The 15,709-nt window shown below is 44.4% G+C and overlaps 1 protein-coding gene across 3 annotated transcripts in view; it reads right to left on the reverse strand.

Moving 5' to 3' along the window:
- Positions 1-15,709, reverse strand: part of ADCY1 (adenylate cyclase 1) — a 573,552-nt gene that overhangs the window by 216,838 nt on the left and 341,005 nt on the right. For all 3 annotated transcript variants that reach the window (XM_040433282.1, XM_040433283.1, XM_040433284.1), the window contains exons 8-9: positions 12,365-12,520; positions 8,824-9,018 (exon numbers count right to left, since the gene is read on the reverse strand). In XM_040433282.1, the coding sequence (XP_040289216.1) occupies positions 8,824-9,018; positions 12,365-12,520 (351 nt within the window). The remainder of the gene's footprint in view (positions 1-8,823; positions 9,019-12,364; positions 12,521-15,709) is intronic.

The raw sequence follows: 15,709 nt of genomic DNA on the forward strand, positions 1-15,709 counted from the left end.
TCAATATAGCTATTTACACGTGCCCTAACATTATATTTTTACATTTGTGGTCAAGGCTCCGGGAGGAGCACTGGACGAAGGTGAGTGGCTAACTAATTACTATAGAACCTAAAATTGTCTAGTGGTGTGCCTTTAGCCACGTACGTGGGTAAGCCAAGAAAAGGGGGCAAAACATGAATTTAGGCAACTTTTATTAAATAAGTAATTACAAGACCAAGTTAGAAAAAGCTTTGGCGATCTCGACTTGCGGATGGGGAATGTAGCGAGAAAAACACGATGATCGCCACCGCCCCATTTTACGGACTATATGGGCTGGGACGCCGTGTTTGGATGCCGCGGATGCGGCCCCGATCCGGAAGGAGTGCCCGGATATGGTGGTGGAGTGGAACCCTAGACCTGAAGCTAGAGAGCGGATGTGTTTAATGAACTGCGCAGAAGTGAGTGAGAGCACGGCAAATGGCAGCAGGGGACTGTCTGGTGTTCTATCACCAAGTATGGCGAGCAGTCTGTTTAACACTGCCACTGGGCACCAGGGGTTAAAGGTTTTGAAATACTTAATCTGAACCAGCGGACCGACCTGGGAGGTTTTTGAGGTGGGTAGGAGGAGAATGAAGTGATCAAGTCTATGGTGGAGCTGGCTTATAGCCAGACCTAGATGCTGAGCTGAGGTGCAGCAGAACTCCCCTGGTCTAAGGAACCCATAAAAACTGAGGTAGAGGTCGGCCTTAAGGATCAAGCTTTTAAATGGCCCGAAAGGATTACCATCTAGGGCGGCAGAAATCTTTTGAAATAATTCCCCTGTGACTGGCTGTCTGGAGGGAGTGGACAGTGAGGAGAGTTTCTGAATACCTCTTAAGGCTGCCTTGACAGCCTGGGAAGAAAAAAAGGAGATGTTACTGGGATGTTTGATCATGTAGTGATGCTGGACGCCTGCTAGATAGAGTCTGATAGTATTATGAGACAATCTGAGCTCTTTATGGCAGTATGCCAAGAAAGCCAAGATGAACGAGATTTTGTCCTTGTCCCCCCTAGGATGGAGGCGTGAGAATTGTTTAAAGGTGTTCCACCCAGTTTGGTAGTTTCTAGCTGAATTGGCCGAGAGTGACTTGCGGATGAGACCGTGGGCTGCGGAAATGTATCTATCTAATCCATGATCAGGGCTTCGAACCCTGGAGGGTTGATTCCGACTCTCCGAGCTCCTGGCATGACCTGAAAAAATAAATTGAAATTAAAACGTGAAAGGGCATCGGCTGCGATGTTCTTCTTACCCTGCACGTGCCTACAGATGATGTGAAAATTGAACTGAAAGGAAAACCAGGTGAGTCTGCGAACTAGACGCATGACCTTGGGGGAACTGGACCTACCTCTGGTGAGGATGTCGACTACCGCTTGATTATCTGTCATGAAACATACTGGCATGTTTTTCCATGACTGACCCCAGACCTGAGCAGCTGCTACGATGGGGTATACTTCAAGAAGTGGAGAAGATTTGGCAGCCTCCTGGTCTGAAGAGATTTGCGAGGGCCAAGGACCGGCGAACCACTGATCCCCGCAAAAGTCTCCAAACGCGAGGGATGCGGCGGCATCAGAAAATACCATTGGGGAGGTGTCATTCCATTGAGGAACAAAAAGTGAGATGCCATTCCAACTGGACAAGAAGACTGACCACATGGCCAGGTCTGCCAATGCATCGCGTTCTAAATGAACGAGGGAATGCTGGTCTGAGGCCATTGGTAGAAGTCTAAGTAGTCCGGAGATGAACGATCTGCCCTGCGACATGATCCTGGCTGCAAAGTTGAAAGACCCCAACAAAGATTGGAGTTCAAGCTTTGACACTGTTTGAGTACCCATGAACCTGGCTACTGATTCCTTGAGTCTGGTTAATTTGTCCTGGGGAAGCCTGGCCTCCATTTTGATGGTATCTAGGGTGATACCTAAGAAGGTGATTACCTTGGAAGGTCCCTCTACCTTTGAAGGGGCTACTGGGACGTTCAAACTGCTGAACTGGCTGAGTAGGCTATCCAACCTATCTGGGATGTGATTTACGTGCTCAATGAGCAGGAAATCGTCCAAATAGTGAATAACCCTCGGACAATGGGCATGATTTACTAGGATCCAATGAAGCACTTGGGTGAACTGATCAAAGAGCCAGGGGCTGCTCTTTGATCCAAACATCAAACGGGTGGCGAAATAATATAGTTCTCTCCATTTGATGCCATAAAACTTCCATAAGTGTGGTTGGATTGGTAGCAGCTTGAAGGCATCCGAGATGTCTGCCTTTGACAACCAAGCCCCTGCTCCGACCTGTAGGATCAGTTGCATGGCTTCGTCCAATGAAGAGTACTGCATGGAGTACTCTTCTGACGGGACCAGAGAGTTTAGACTAGGGGTGCTGGATGCATGAGGAGCAGACAAGTCGTAAATTAATCTCTTTTTATTTGAAGATTTTTTGGATACTAGGCCTATGGGGCTAACACGGTGAACGTAAAAGGGAGATTCTGGAAACGGACCAATCATGAAGCCTTTCTGCAATTCTGCATTCAACAGCTCGTCAACTGACCCAGGGTCTGCCAAAGATGATAGGAGGTTGGGGCATTCCCAAGTGACCCGTGGAAGGGTGACTAGCCCAGTGTGAAAGCCCTCGGTGAAACCATTTTTAAGGAACTGGTCATGGTGGTCTTGGAGAAGGGAGAGTAATAGATCGATGTTGATGTCGGCTAGTCAGGAGCGCTTGGCCGTTCGCTGGGAACAGGAGGACTGGGGGTGGGCCCTGAAACAAATGGAGCAAATGTGTAGTGCTTTGCATTTATCATAACTACAAAAGCCTAGATTACTAGATTAAAATTATTACAAATTTGGTTTTTGCCTAGGAAGGTGATGGGACGTCCGAGTTTGTCCGTGAACGGGTTGGATTTTTGTGCTCCGGTGTTGGTGGTTGGCTTGGGAAGGGAAGGGGGGCGGTGATGTGTGGGCACCAGTCGGAGGAATGGAGGACGGACTGGCAGTTGGAACATGCTGGGGCTTTTTGCCCGGCAAAATGCCTGCCAAACAGCTCCATGTCAAGGGCGGCCCAATTTGTGACAGGCTGGTACTGGAGAAAGGCCGCTGCTGCCTTTGCCGAAAATGACCGGTAGTAGTCGTAAAAAGCGAAACCGCCGTATTTGTAGCCTAGCTCTGTGATCCTGTACATGTAAATGTCTAATTCTTCCCTTCTGTGGGGATGTGCGGAGCACACAATATCCCGGTATGGACTGAACATTAGCATGAATTCAGGGATAGTGAGTTTCCTATTGAGGCGGGCGTCCTTTGATTTAAGCACGACTGATACATCACCACAGGCAATCGTCTTATTCTCAACCGTGTCATGGGTAGAAATAAGGATAGCAGCAAGATTGATGTCTTTCCCTGCCAATATATCTCGCCTGATATTTTCTGGTACAAAGAAAGCGGGGGCGATGTCGGGAATGCTGGGACCCGTAACTGGGGAGGAGGAACGGGAAGTGGAAGGACCAGCTTCGGGATCTGGGGGAGAAGGAGACATGGTATCCTTATTTTCGATGGCCTGAAGCCTGGTATCAATGTCGGAAATTGATGATGATAGGTTATTAATGGTGGCATGTAGCTGGGTTAGAGATAACTGATGGTGGACATGGAAACCTGCTCATCGGGGCCCCTGGGCAGTTCGGGAAAGAGTAACCAATATAGCTCAGCTTTTCGCGCTGATGCAGAGTGGCGGATCCCCCTTTTATTAAGTTCGGAAATTAACTTGGGGATAGTCCAATTTCTGTACGATGCGCGGCTGGCTCGTTCGGAGATTGCTGACTCTGGAATTGACATCGACTCTTCTATGTCGGAAACGTGGGACATGGTACCGCTGTGAGTGTGGGCACACCGCTTGAGCCGGACCCTGTTGGGAGGACCTGAAGTGAAGTAACAAACCTCCATGTACCAAAGTTTTTTTTTTTTTTTTTTTTTTTTTTATAACCTTACCTGAAGCCAAGGGTAGATTAGAACGGAACTTCAGAGGATTAACTGCCAGTAGTTAAAACAGCCTGGATATGGCCGCAATGAGGATGGAACTTCTCAAACCCCGAGAACCTGAGATTTTGTAAGTAAGGAAGGAAAAGCTTAACGGGAGCCTGCGTGCAAGGATGCGCCCAGAACATTCTGATTGGGAGACTTACGTATGGACCGAGTGTGACAGTTAGGGAGAGATGAAACCTGAACGAGGGGAAAAGAAACGACAACCTGAGCGTGTCAGGCAATCCACGAAAAATGTTTAAACCGTGCTGGGTGATCGGGCTTGGTGAACGGGGATGCGGGCTGGAGGTTGGTGCTTGAGAAGAAAGATGAGGTGAACGTGATGGCGAGACATGGGAACCCTGTACAATAGGTTAGGTGACGGGTGGAAAGAGAGACATACCTAAAGCTTGGCCTGGCTTGAGTGGATCAGGCGGAAAAACATATACAGAACCGAGGGGCAGATGGACGAGACGACGTGACCTGGACGTATCAGGTGAGGACATGACATGACCTGAGCGTATCAGGCAGTGGACCACAAGACGACCTGAACGTATCAGGTAAACAGAAAACAAACGACACGAGCGTATCGGGCAAAGGAACACGGTACGACCTGAAGGGTATCAGGTGAAGGAAATGACATGACCTGAACGTATCAGGTGAAACAAAAGTGTCCTGAGCGTATCAGGTAGAAGACTGACATGACCTGACCTAAACGTATCAGGCGACTTGGAAGTGTCAGGCCCTGCAACATGACCGTGGCCCGGGGCGCATCAGATGACAAAACCCCACTGGATGCAAGCCCTGGACTGAAATGTGGCAGGCAATGGGGCCACGTGACCCGAGCGCAAAGGGCAACGGAGATCAACAAGACCTGAGCGTAATAGGCAGTAGAAATAACAAGACTTGAGCGTGAACAGGCAATAGAAAATGACATGACCCGGGCGCAACCAGGCAATAGAAGGAGACAGTCCTGAGCATGGCGGGCAAATAGAACAATGACATGACTAGCGTGACAGGCAGTAGAGAACGACATGAGAACAGTAGAAGAACGACTTGACTGAGAGTGACAGGATAGTAGAAAGTGACATGACCTGGGCGACGTGACTCGAGCAGAACAGTCAAACGGAAAGTGACATGACTTGGGAGTGACAGGCAACAAGCAGCGACATGACCTGAACGTATCAGGCAACAGGACACAACAAGGACCTGAACGTATCAGGCAACAGGACACAAAAGACCTGGGCATGACGGATGACAGGAAAAAACGAATATGGCCTGCACGGAACCGGTAGACAGTGCTAGTGTGAAGAAGCAATGGAAGTGCGATAGAGACTGGAGCTGAGGAAAATACCCACATGCTGACGAGTGCTGCGTGAACCTGCAAACCACGTGAGCTGAAGATGGGAAGGGGAGAAAAGTATTTTTTTTTTTTCAATAACCCAAAGTCTGCTTGCAACCTGTGACCGTGTTAGTGCTGCTTGATGAGATGCAGCATGCTTGTGGCTGATGGGAGGGAGCCTCCACTGAGCCAGACCCGCGGATCAATGGGACTTGGACCTCGGGGAGGTCTCCCAGTGGGAGAAGTTGAAACCGGGGGTCAGCCATAGATGCTGCAATTCATGAAACATGGTGAGGTGCTTGATTGTGGAAGAAAGACAACGCAGAAGCTGGGACCTAAACCGCAGCACAATAAAGCAGGAGGGAGTGGAACCTGCGGAGGACGCAGCGCAGAGAAATCTGTGCCCGGAAGCAGGGATGTCGCAGGGCGCCCGACTGGCAGCGGCTGCCCGTGATCCCAGGGAGGGCTGCTTGACTTACCAAAGCAGGGCCAACAGGTCAGTGCGTGCCGCTGCTGCTTTGCACGCGCTGGAGAAGCCGGAACCGGAAGTCGCAGAAGGATGACGTCCACTGCACCGCGATGCCGACGTGCCTGGTGAGTCCGCGCGGAGTAGAAATACCCTATGCCCCTCCCACAAATGCAGGCTGGGTTCCAGCCTGCTGTATATGTATTTGTTATCTTCCACAATGCACTGCTCACTGTTGATAACAGTTCAACAAAATTCGGAATCTAGGTATGTGTCTGAACAACCAATAAAACATCTTGAATTATAAACTGGTATCAGATAAGTAAAGTAAACAATTTACAGGCCTACTTAAAGGGGTTGTCTGAGATTTGAAAACTGAAAACATTATGGATGACTGGCCAATGTGTCAGAATAAAAAAAAAAAATATATAAAACTTATTAACCTGGTCAGGTACAGAAGTGTGACATGAAGTGAATGGAATAAGAGATGCGCCATAAGTACCTACTAACACCAACTAAGTGTTTTTTTTTTTTCTTTTTTAATACAGGCACCATACCTGGACATTCATTTTTTTTCAGGCCTTTAACTTTTTATGTACATTTAAACTGTGAAATACTGTAAAATTACTCACATCCAGTGATTAAAGTGCAGTTGTAAAACCACTCAGGAACAAAAGAATGACAGTAAAATAATAGAAAAAAAGGGGACTTCTGGGGGTGGGGCATCGCACATGGCCGCATCTTAAAGGGATATAAGTTAAAGGGTATAACTATTGATGATGAATTACTCTAAAAACATAAATTACCTAATATAATGTAAATTTCACATGTTTACCATTCAGCAGTTATAAAAGTTGTTTTCTTCATCTGCTACCCACTGTGTTTCCTCATAAATTACCATGGCATCGACCTGTAATTCTGAGCCTCTGTTAGGTCGAGCATGCTCAGTGTGTTGCTATCAATTCTCTAGCTAAATGTCTTGTGTTTCTGTGCTGGTGATTACTGAGTAGAGGGGGCGTGACTGGACTGTATATCAGGCAGCCAATCAATAAACAGCAACACTCATGAACAAGCACAAACTCACAGTAGGAAAACTAGGGTTTGTGGGGGTTGTAGTCTTGTGAGGGAAGATCAGGCGCCATGATACTATCAGTGTGTTGAAGTTTCACACAGGAGCTAGACAAATGGATTGCAATGTAAATTGAAGCTCTGGTTACATATATAGAGGTATGGGTTCTGCTTGGGTCACAGCTTGCAGTCTTAATGCAGTTTTTTTCAAAAATTAAGTTACTTTTCTGGAATACCCCTTTAACAGCACTCTCCTCTTACCCACCAATAATCTGCCTCCATCGGGGCACACAAATCGAGCAGTGCCCACATTTAAGAGTGGTCATACCACCCAGGACACCAACGGCCCCGGAGAACGCTACCTGACATCACCCCGGGACGCGGCGATAAGCCACACAGCATTTATGTATGCCGCTGGAACATGTGGCTGAGGCCTACTTCTCGTCCCCGACGCTGGCTCCCCTCACACAGCTCGGCATCCGGCCTGGCAGCAGCACAGAGACCTGCCTCAAGATACCCGGCATGCTGCAGCGGCCACAAAACAACACAGCCGCACCCTCACCACCGAGGCCTGTGCCCCCCTCCTAACCTGTACCATAAATTACTTGGTACTGCTGGCAGGCTTGTCGTGGCCAACGATCCCACACCGACCTCTCCCTGCTGTGGGGTGTGAAGCACGACCGGAGGAACTTGTGAATACCTTTGATCCATGACATACTCCTCCGTGCCAGAGCGGCCTCATTTTGTCTTCATGCAGTCACATAGGCCAGGAGGCTCTCCCCTTCGTTTCTGTTTTTATGGTGTTCTTACTGGGGCGACACCTGTCTCACCTTAAACACTACGGATTGCAACTGCATATAAATTTCAAGCCAACAGTGAAACCTTGTGGTCTAAAACAGAATAATGCCGCTTGCTGCCATCCCAGATACATTCACAGTACTCTGTTGCCAAGTCGCACAAGAATCTCTCTGATTTCACTCATGACCCCATAAATAATCCATGAAAATCATCCTCCAAGGATCATGAATTAACTAAAGTAATAATGCCATCTCACGACTCGGAGCGGACTAGTATGACCTGCTGACACCCAATTCGCAAAACAACGACAGGTCGCACTACAGTTTTCATTTTTTTCCTCCTGATGTTGTAAGCACCCTATGAGGTCTACCCTCCCAAGTTCATAATGAAATCACGACACTAGACAGCCAGGTTTAGAGCTGACAGAGATTATGGACAAATTTGTGGCTAAGAACTCATCTAAAATTACACGCAATACCTCCCAGGCGCACTCTGTTTCAACCGCCATTCAACTCCCTGGTTTTAAATCCACTGACTGTGGAGGAAAGGTGAACATGTCGGGCTACTGTTATGTTCTATCCACCCTGCGGTTTGCGGGGTGTCAAGTTATGGTTTCTGACTTATGCTGTACTACTAATCTCCCATAACCCATCCTTATACCTTCCCCTTCACTCCCCTTCTCCACTTATATGAAAAAAACGACTAATATCGGAAGGTTGACGTAGCAGCTCCAATACATTATTCTGATTGTCTATGTTGGAACTTTTACCGATGACATGTCACTAAAAGAAATGTTGTAAGTACTCCTTTATTATGTCAACCTGAAATATAAACATTTGAAAACAAATAATAGAAGGAAAAAAAAATACTACTACTGACTATATACTTTCTAGGCTCTGTTCACCTTTCCATTTGTTAGATTTCTGCTGGAGGTTTCAGAATCTGAGACAGCAACAAGGGATCACTTTACAGCCCAAATCTTTCAATCAAAAATACCAAAGCCCTGACAAAATCCTGATAGACTCTTTGTAAGAAAAGTAAAAACAGCCATGACACTAACATGATCAAAGCCTTAAATGGTAATTCTAAGCATAATTATGTGCATATCTCATCATTTAGCTTTACTTACCTTCTGTTCACGTTCTGCCTGCTTGTATTTTAAACTTATAAAATTCAAATCTGACATCTCAGAATCAGTCTGTCGAGCTTCAATCAAACGACTAATATAACGATTCACGCGAGTTCCTGGAGTATTGTGTATGACATTTGTGGAAAATGAAGAACGGTTCCTGAGTTTTTCGGAGGCTGTTCGTAAAGCTCTCCTCTGATATAATGAAATTAGAGGAAAGGCAGTTATCAAATGTTTGACAAAAGAAACACATAGTTACAACCTTCTAGGTTATATGCAGTATGACAGTATATGGTCAAGCTCAAAGATTTTGACAGATTCTTGTTTTGCGTATTGAAAAATGATTACACGTTGGTAGCACACCTGTGTTTCTACAGAGCTAAACTAAGATCATCATTGTGTTCCAAGTTTAATTTCGTAGAACCAAGAAGGTCCAGGTTTTGTCACCATATTACAAGTCTTAAAATGTTTCTGTAATTCGGATGTGTGAAACTGGCCGATTAAGGCCGAATGCACACGGCTGTGTTCCATAGATCATACGAGTGTATTACTGTAGTAAAGCGGCGGCATGAAGCGCACGGCGTCATAGCAACCAATGACGCCGTGCGCTCCTGCTCTCAGCAGGAATCCAGGCCGGGATACCACGGACCGCTCACGGCCGTGGAACACAGCCGTGTGCATTCAGCCTAAGGCTACTTTCACATCAGCGTTTTTGCTGGATCCGTAAGGGAATCAAAAACAAATCCATTCATGAATACAACGGTCTGCATCTGTTTAGAAAGGATCCGGTTGTATTATCTCCAAAATCAACAAGACGGATCCAGCACTAAAACCATTGTAAGTCAATGGGCACCGAATAAGTTTTTTATCCGATTGGATCTGTCTTGATCAGTATCCCATGATGGCTTTGTGTGATGCATCTTTACAGGCCTTACAAATTGCAAAATCAAGTTTAAAGGAAACCTCTCATCAGGTTCATGCTGCCTAAACCATGTGACAGAAAGCTTTAAAGGGAATCTGTCACCATGAAAATGCAGTGCAATCTGAAGGCAGAATGTTCTAGATCAGGAAGATCTCAGCAGATTGATGGGAGTATTATACAAAATGTTTCAGCAACGCTTGGAATTTATTCACATAAAACTCTGCTCTATCTATGCTTTAGGAGACGTGTAAGTGGTCCTATCAATGATTGACAGCCTAATTATACAGGAAAGGCTGTCAGTCAGGCAGTAGAGCCACCTACTTGAGCTCAAACTGAGGTGTAAATATATGAATTACACATTTTAATGAATCTTTTCCCATAAAACTATATCTCAATCTGCTTAGCTTCTCCTGCTCTATGAACCTTACATTGGATGCCAGATTACTAAAACTATGTTTTCTCTGAAACAGTCTAGCATTTTAAAGTAAAACACAGGTCTCTGTCATAAGGGACCCTATTAGGATTTAATGCTGCCCATGGTTCAGGCAGTATGAACCTGATGACAGTTCCTTTTAGTATCATAGACCTTAGAAGTTTACACTTAGTGGGTCCAAAATTCTAGAAGCACTCAAATAAGTATATCACAGAAAACAAAAAACTTCCCCTAAAACGTAACCTTTACTACTACAATAAAAACCAAGTCCCCAAAACATAAACCAAGAAAAACACCAGAAAAACCCTATAACATCCCTATTCCACCCTAACTGACAGCAGAACTGCCGCTCTGAGAAAGGAGATCCCACTGTCTTCTTTGCTCTCCCTAGAAAACCCTGTGCACAATGGGGTATCCAGGTAAGGAAGTGGGATTACAAAAAAGTGCATATACAGTATTTAGTATACTAATATACCTATGTACACATGAAACGGGAAGGTAGGATTTTAATTGTTCTGATGTCTCAAGATATTAGCTATTGGCCCAAAACGTTTCTCCCCAGGGGGTCTTATCCTGGGGTTAATCAGGGGCTCTTACTATAAAGAAACAAACGGGGGATAGTGGGTAAATTGAGAAAAACTTAGATATCACCCCCTTCCCCCAAGATAAATATATCAAGGGCTAGATGGAGCAAGACACATGCATGTATGGTATATACAACCAAAAACTAGGGCAATATGGAGACCCTAGGGAAGTGTATGCATGTGTGATATACACATAGAGTAATAAATGTTAGATGTACAGCAGTTAGAGTACATACTTTGCCCCTAGTGTAGGTGTGTGATATACACATAGCAGAGAACACATGGGGTGCCAGATATATCTAGCAGTTATAATCTAGGCAGCATCATCAGTATAAGTCATTAAGTACTTATCTTGCCCAGAATGAAGATAATCCAGTAATCACCCTGGTAGATGATATGTCCATCCTGAAGGGTTCCCCTGGCAGCAGGGACAGTTGCCCAGGGGAAGCTCAACTCAATGTGAGGAGCCAGCCTGCCCAGGAGTGCAAGTGTGGGTCTCCTGGGACACTATAAATAGAGGATGCTCAGATAAGCAGATGATGAGTGCACCAGCACAAAAGTTCCTTCTGCCCACAACAAATGTGGCACCTGCAGTCTAGTTTGGGTGGACGTGATGTCACAACATAGCACATGTTCCTTCCGCCCACAACAAAGATGGCACCTGCAGTCTAGTTTGGGCAGAAATGATGTCACAACATAGCACGAGGGGCACAGCAACAACTTAGTTATAAAGCACCCACAACAAAGATGGCTTCCCTAGCTTATTTTGGGCAGAAGTGACATTACACTTGACACCCACCGGCATCTTATATTTGTTTAGGGACTGTCTGATGGGCGAATAATTATTCTGCCTACTGAGAAAATATACACACCCCTTCAAATCTAAATAGGGCATTTTGGTCTATTTAGAAACTCTAAGCACTCCTATGTAGTAAACCATAAAATCTGTGCAACAAGGGGAAACCATGCCAGTCAGTTAACCCATTGTTGCAACATTTCGTAAGAGCTCCACAACTAGTAGTCCAAAGGATAACTATATGACTATAAAGAACCAAGGGGAGGATATAAAGATTTTTGCAAGTGAAACCAGGGATTACAGCCTTGAGAGGCTCAACATAGTAGTCCTGGGATGCCGATTACTATTTCACTTTGATAAATGGCAGGTTATATAAAACACGTATAGTTAACCTGGCCATTGGGGCCCAAAGGTTGTAGGGTATGCATCCTAAAAATCCATTGAGTCTCTCTCATCGACAACTTTTTATTCCAATCACCTCTTTGAGTAGGTTCTTTAATAACTTTGAGGGCAAAAAACTATATCACTTCTGGTTTGTAATTGTGACACTCCTTCAGAGGTTTATCTCTCTTATTAATAATGCCACCCCCATGTTGGGATTTTTTTTAATTGTAGTAATAAAGGTTACTGTTCCTATTAACACAGTATACAGAGGAGCTTTTAATATTCTGACTAAACAGAATATTAATACCGTATATCAATAAACTGCACCGATAAACACAAACTATTTACTATTTTTCGAAATAAAATGAATTTACAGTACAACGTCTCATACATATTGTGTGGCTGGTACTAATTTTCATTACCTTATCATCATCCTCACAAGTCATTACATTGGAAAAAGGGATTTCCGCCTTGAACATCTTACGACAGTGCATGAGCTGAACTAGGAGATAGCAGACAGTCTTGAATTTCATCCTTTTGGCTGGCTTTATATCAGACAGAATCAATCCAGGAAATATCTGGCAAAAAAAAAAACACACGTATTAAAAATTGCTTCGAAAATTTAGAGCTAACAGGGGTTGTCCTATGAAAAAATATTCTACAGTTTTCAAACAGGCAACTCGATCTGAATACTTTTGTAACAGCATGTAATTACAGGGGTTGGCCACTTTCTGGTTACTGTTAACCAATGTGTTTTTAGGATGATTACATGGCACTTATATATATATTTTCTATATTTCATCAGGTATGCTCACTTGTTTACAAAGATTGTTGTGCTTTCCACACCGAGGTCCTGTCCATAAGATGGCCACTGATGGAAGGTCATGTGACCAGGCAGATCACCTCCATTCAAATACACTGCACCTGCCATCTGAAAGGAGTTTAGTACAGTACAGTGTGTTTGAATGGAGGAGACATCACACGGAGGTTATGGGCTTGGTCACATGACCCTCCGACAGAAGCTATATAATGGACAGGACCTCTGTCTGCACAGGGCTTTGGAAACAAGGGGGCATACCTTCTATAAATATAGAAAATGGTGCAGGATTTCAAGAAAGGCTATATTAGTAAATGCCATGTAATCATCTCACAAACACATTGGTCAACATGAACCAGAAAGTGGCCAACCCCTTTAAACTTTTAGCATAGTCACCCAGTTATTCAATGAAATCTATCTGTATAGCGTCACCTGCTGTTTGCTCTTTTTGTAATTTCTGCATCCACCTTACTGAGGTGGTTGCACATGTTCAGTTCCATCCTTTAACTGTCACTAACTGCAGCATACAGGACACGTCCTCTGAGAAATAACACGCCCCTAACCTGCCTGCGTGAAATAAATCTAGCAGAGCAATTGGAGCAAAGAATGGGAGTCCATATAGGGCAGAGAGCTGGTGTCAGCTTTGTTACAATGAAGTTGTCATGTACAATATGATGAAACCAATATAAACTTTACTCCTATAATACAAAACATCACTGGGAGAAGCTTACTTTAAGGCTCCATTCAAATGACTCTATCAGATGCGGAACCATTCACTTCAATGGGACCGAAAACATCGGAGACAGCACAATGTGTACTGTGCGCATCTGAATGTCCGTTCCACAGCCCCACAAAAAAGATAGAACATGTCCTATTCTTGTCCGTTTTCCGGACTGCAAAATACATACAGTCATTTGAATGCACCCTTATACATAACCCAAATAAATAAATCAAGCATTCTAGTTCCCAATTAAGAATACATACTTTATTAAATACTAATGTTAAAAATAATCCCTTACCAACATCTAGCCTCCAGGTGAAATTACAATCACAAAAAATTGTATTCAAATATAAAACTCCAGAGTTTATTCAAGGTTAGTATTCTATATTGCAGGGTAGCCGTTCTATTTTTTGCGATGCAGACCGAATCTTGCCGATCACGGACCCATTGTGGGCTGCTATTTGTCGCACAGGATGAACACGTTCATGTGCATGAGCCCTAAAACGGATTGTCCGAGTTTAATTTTATACTACTCTGCTGTGGGACCAGTAAAATATTAAAATGCCTTACCTAACCTGCACCTGCCCCTCTGAACTAGTGTTGTTTCTCCTTCCCTTCCCCCAGGCTGCAGCCAGTGAGGTATTATTGTGGATGGCGATGTTCCATATTCCACTGCAGCCAATCTCTTGCCTCAATGGTGTATAGCCTGAGGCCGCTAATTGGATGCAGTGGCATATGGGACATCAGTTCTGCACACAACAAAATGTTACTGACTGCAGCCCTGGGAAAAGGAAAAAGTAGTAGCACTAGATCAGAGTTATTTTATTATTTTAATTGCCCCACAGCAGATTAGCATTATACAGTTTTAACTTGGACAACCCATTTAAACTGTTTGGTGAATATTGGATTAATAGCGGTCTGCAATACATGGGCACCGGCCGTGTGAACTCTGTGCTGCAGTGCGGACCCATTGACTTGAATGGGTGTGCGAGCCGTAAGATACGGCAAAAGATAGAACATGGATGGACTTGAAAGCCCAAGGAAGGGCATTTGAGTGCAAAAGATATGACATGTCCTATTTTATGAATTAATTGCTAGCAGTCTTCAGTATGGGTACAGAGGGGTGGTAACCAGTTGGAGGTGTATCCATGCACAATCTGACTCTATCCAGTCAGTGCTGCCATTGTCAGTCTGTGCAGGTACACCCCCCAACTTGTTGCCACCCATCTGTACCCTTATTGCAGACTGCTAGCAATTCATTCAAAACTTCTAGTTGAAATAATAAAGGAATGGCACAACATAAGACTAGATGCTCCAGAATTGTTATTATGTGGGGGAATGCATGTACTTATTAAAACAGGCATATCAGGATTGGTGAAAGCTCCTCTTTAAATAAGTGTTTATGTCCAAATAGTAATTTAGAGATAAGGTTTACTAGATGAAGGCACAAAGTGAAAGTATGATTCACACAGCTAGAAAAACAGAAAGGCTCAATATTTTTAATAAAGACCAATTGAAAAAAATGATTTTTAGTCCAAAATTAGTAAATGAAATCATAACAAATTGCCTATGACGGTGTCCATAGCCTTTAAGGGGGTTATATGGCATATTGTTAGGATATGCCATAAATGTCAGATAGGTGCACATCCCAACTCTGGGACCTGCCTCTATCTCCAAAACAGGGCCCTGAAGGGACAGCAAGCCAGGCATGCCTAACCACCATCCATTCACTGCTATGGGATTTCAAAAAATAGTTGAACACTGGCTCGACTATTTCTGGAAGTCCCATAGTAAAGAATGGAGGGGTAGCTCTATGTTCATATCACCCGGGGCTAATGCTGTGATACTGGCGACTGCAGACACTTAAAGGGGTTCTCCGGGAATTAAGAAAATGAAAATACTTAAATATTACTTTATTATAAATATATTCTCAAATATCTTTCATTATTTATAATGGCTCGTTTTGTCTGGGGAGCAGTCATCAGGGGAAAAAATGGCTGCTGTCCCATTAGTACACACAAAACCTGTCCTGATTACACATGAGGACAAGTTACTTTACAACACTGAGGTAAAGAGCTGCCTCAGCTTCCTCTCTGCTATGCTTGTCAGGGATTATGATCCTGAATACAGCCAATAAGAACTTTAGCTGAATCTCTAGGGAATTTAGTTAATGAGGAGACATGAAGTACAGAGAGGACGGACAGGACAGGCTGTGGTAATGTGTAACGG

The sequence above is a fragment of the Bufo bufo genome, chromosome 5, assembly GCF_905171765.1.
Source record: "Bufo bufo chromosome 5, aBufBuf1.1, whole genome shotgun sequence".
NCBI classification, from domain to species: Eukaryota; Metazoa; Chordata; class Amphibia; order Anura; family Bufonidae; genus Bufo; species Bufo bufo.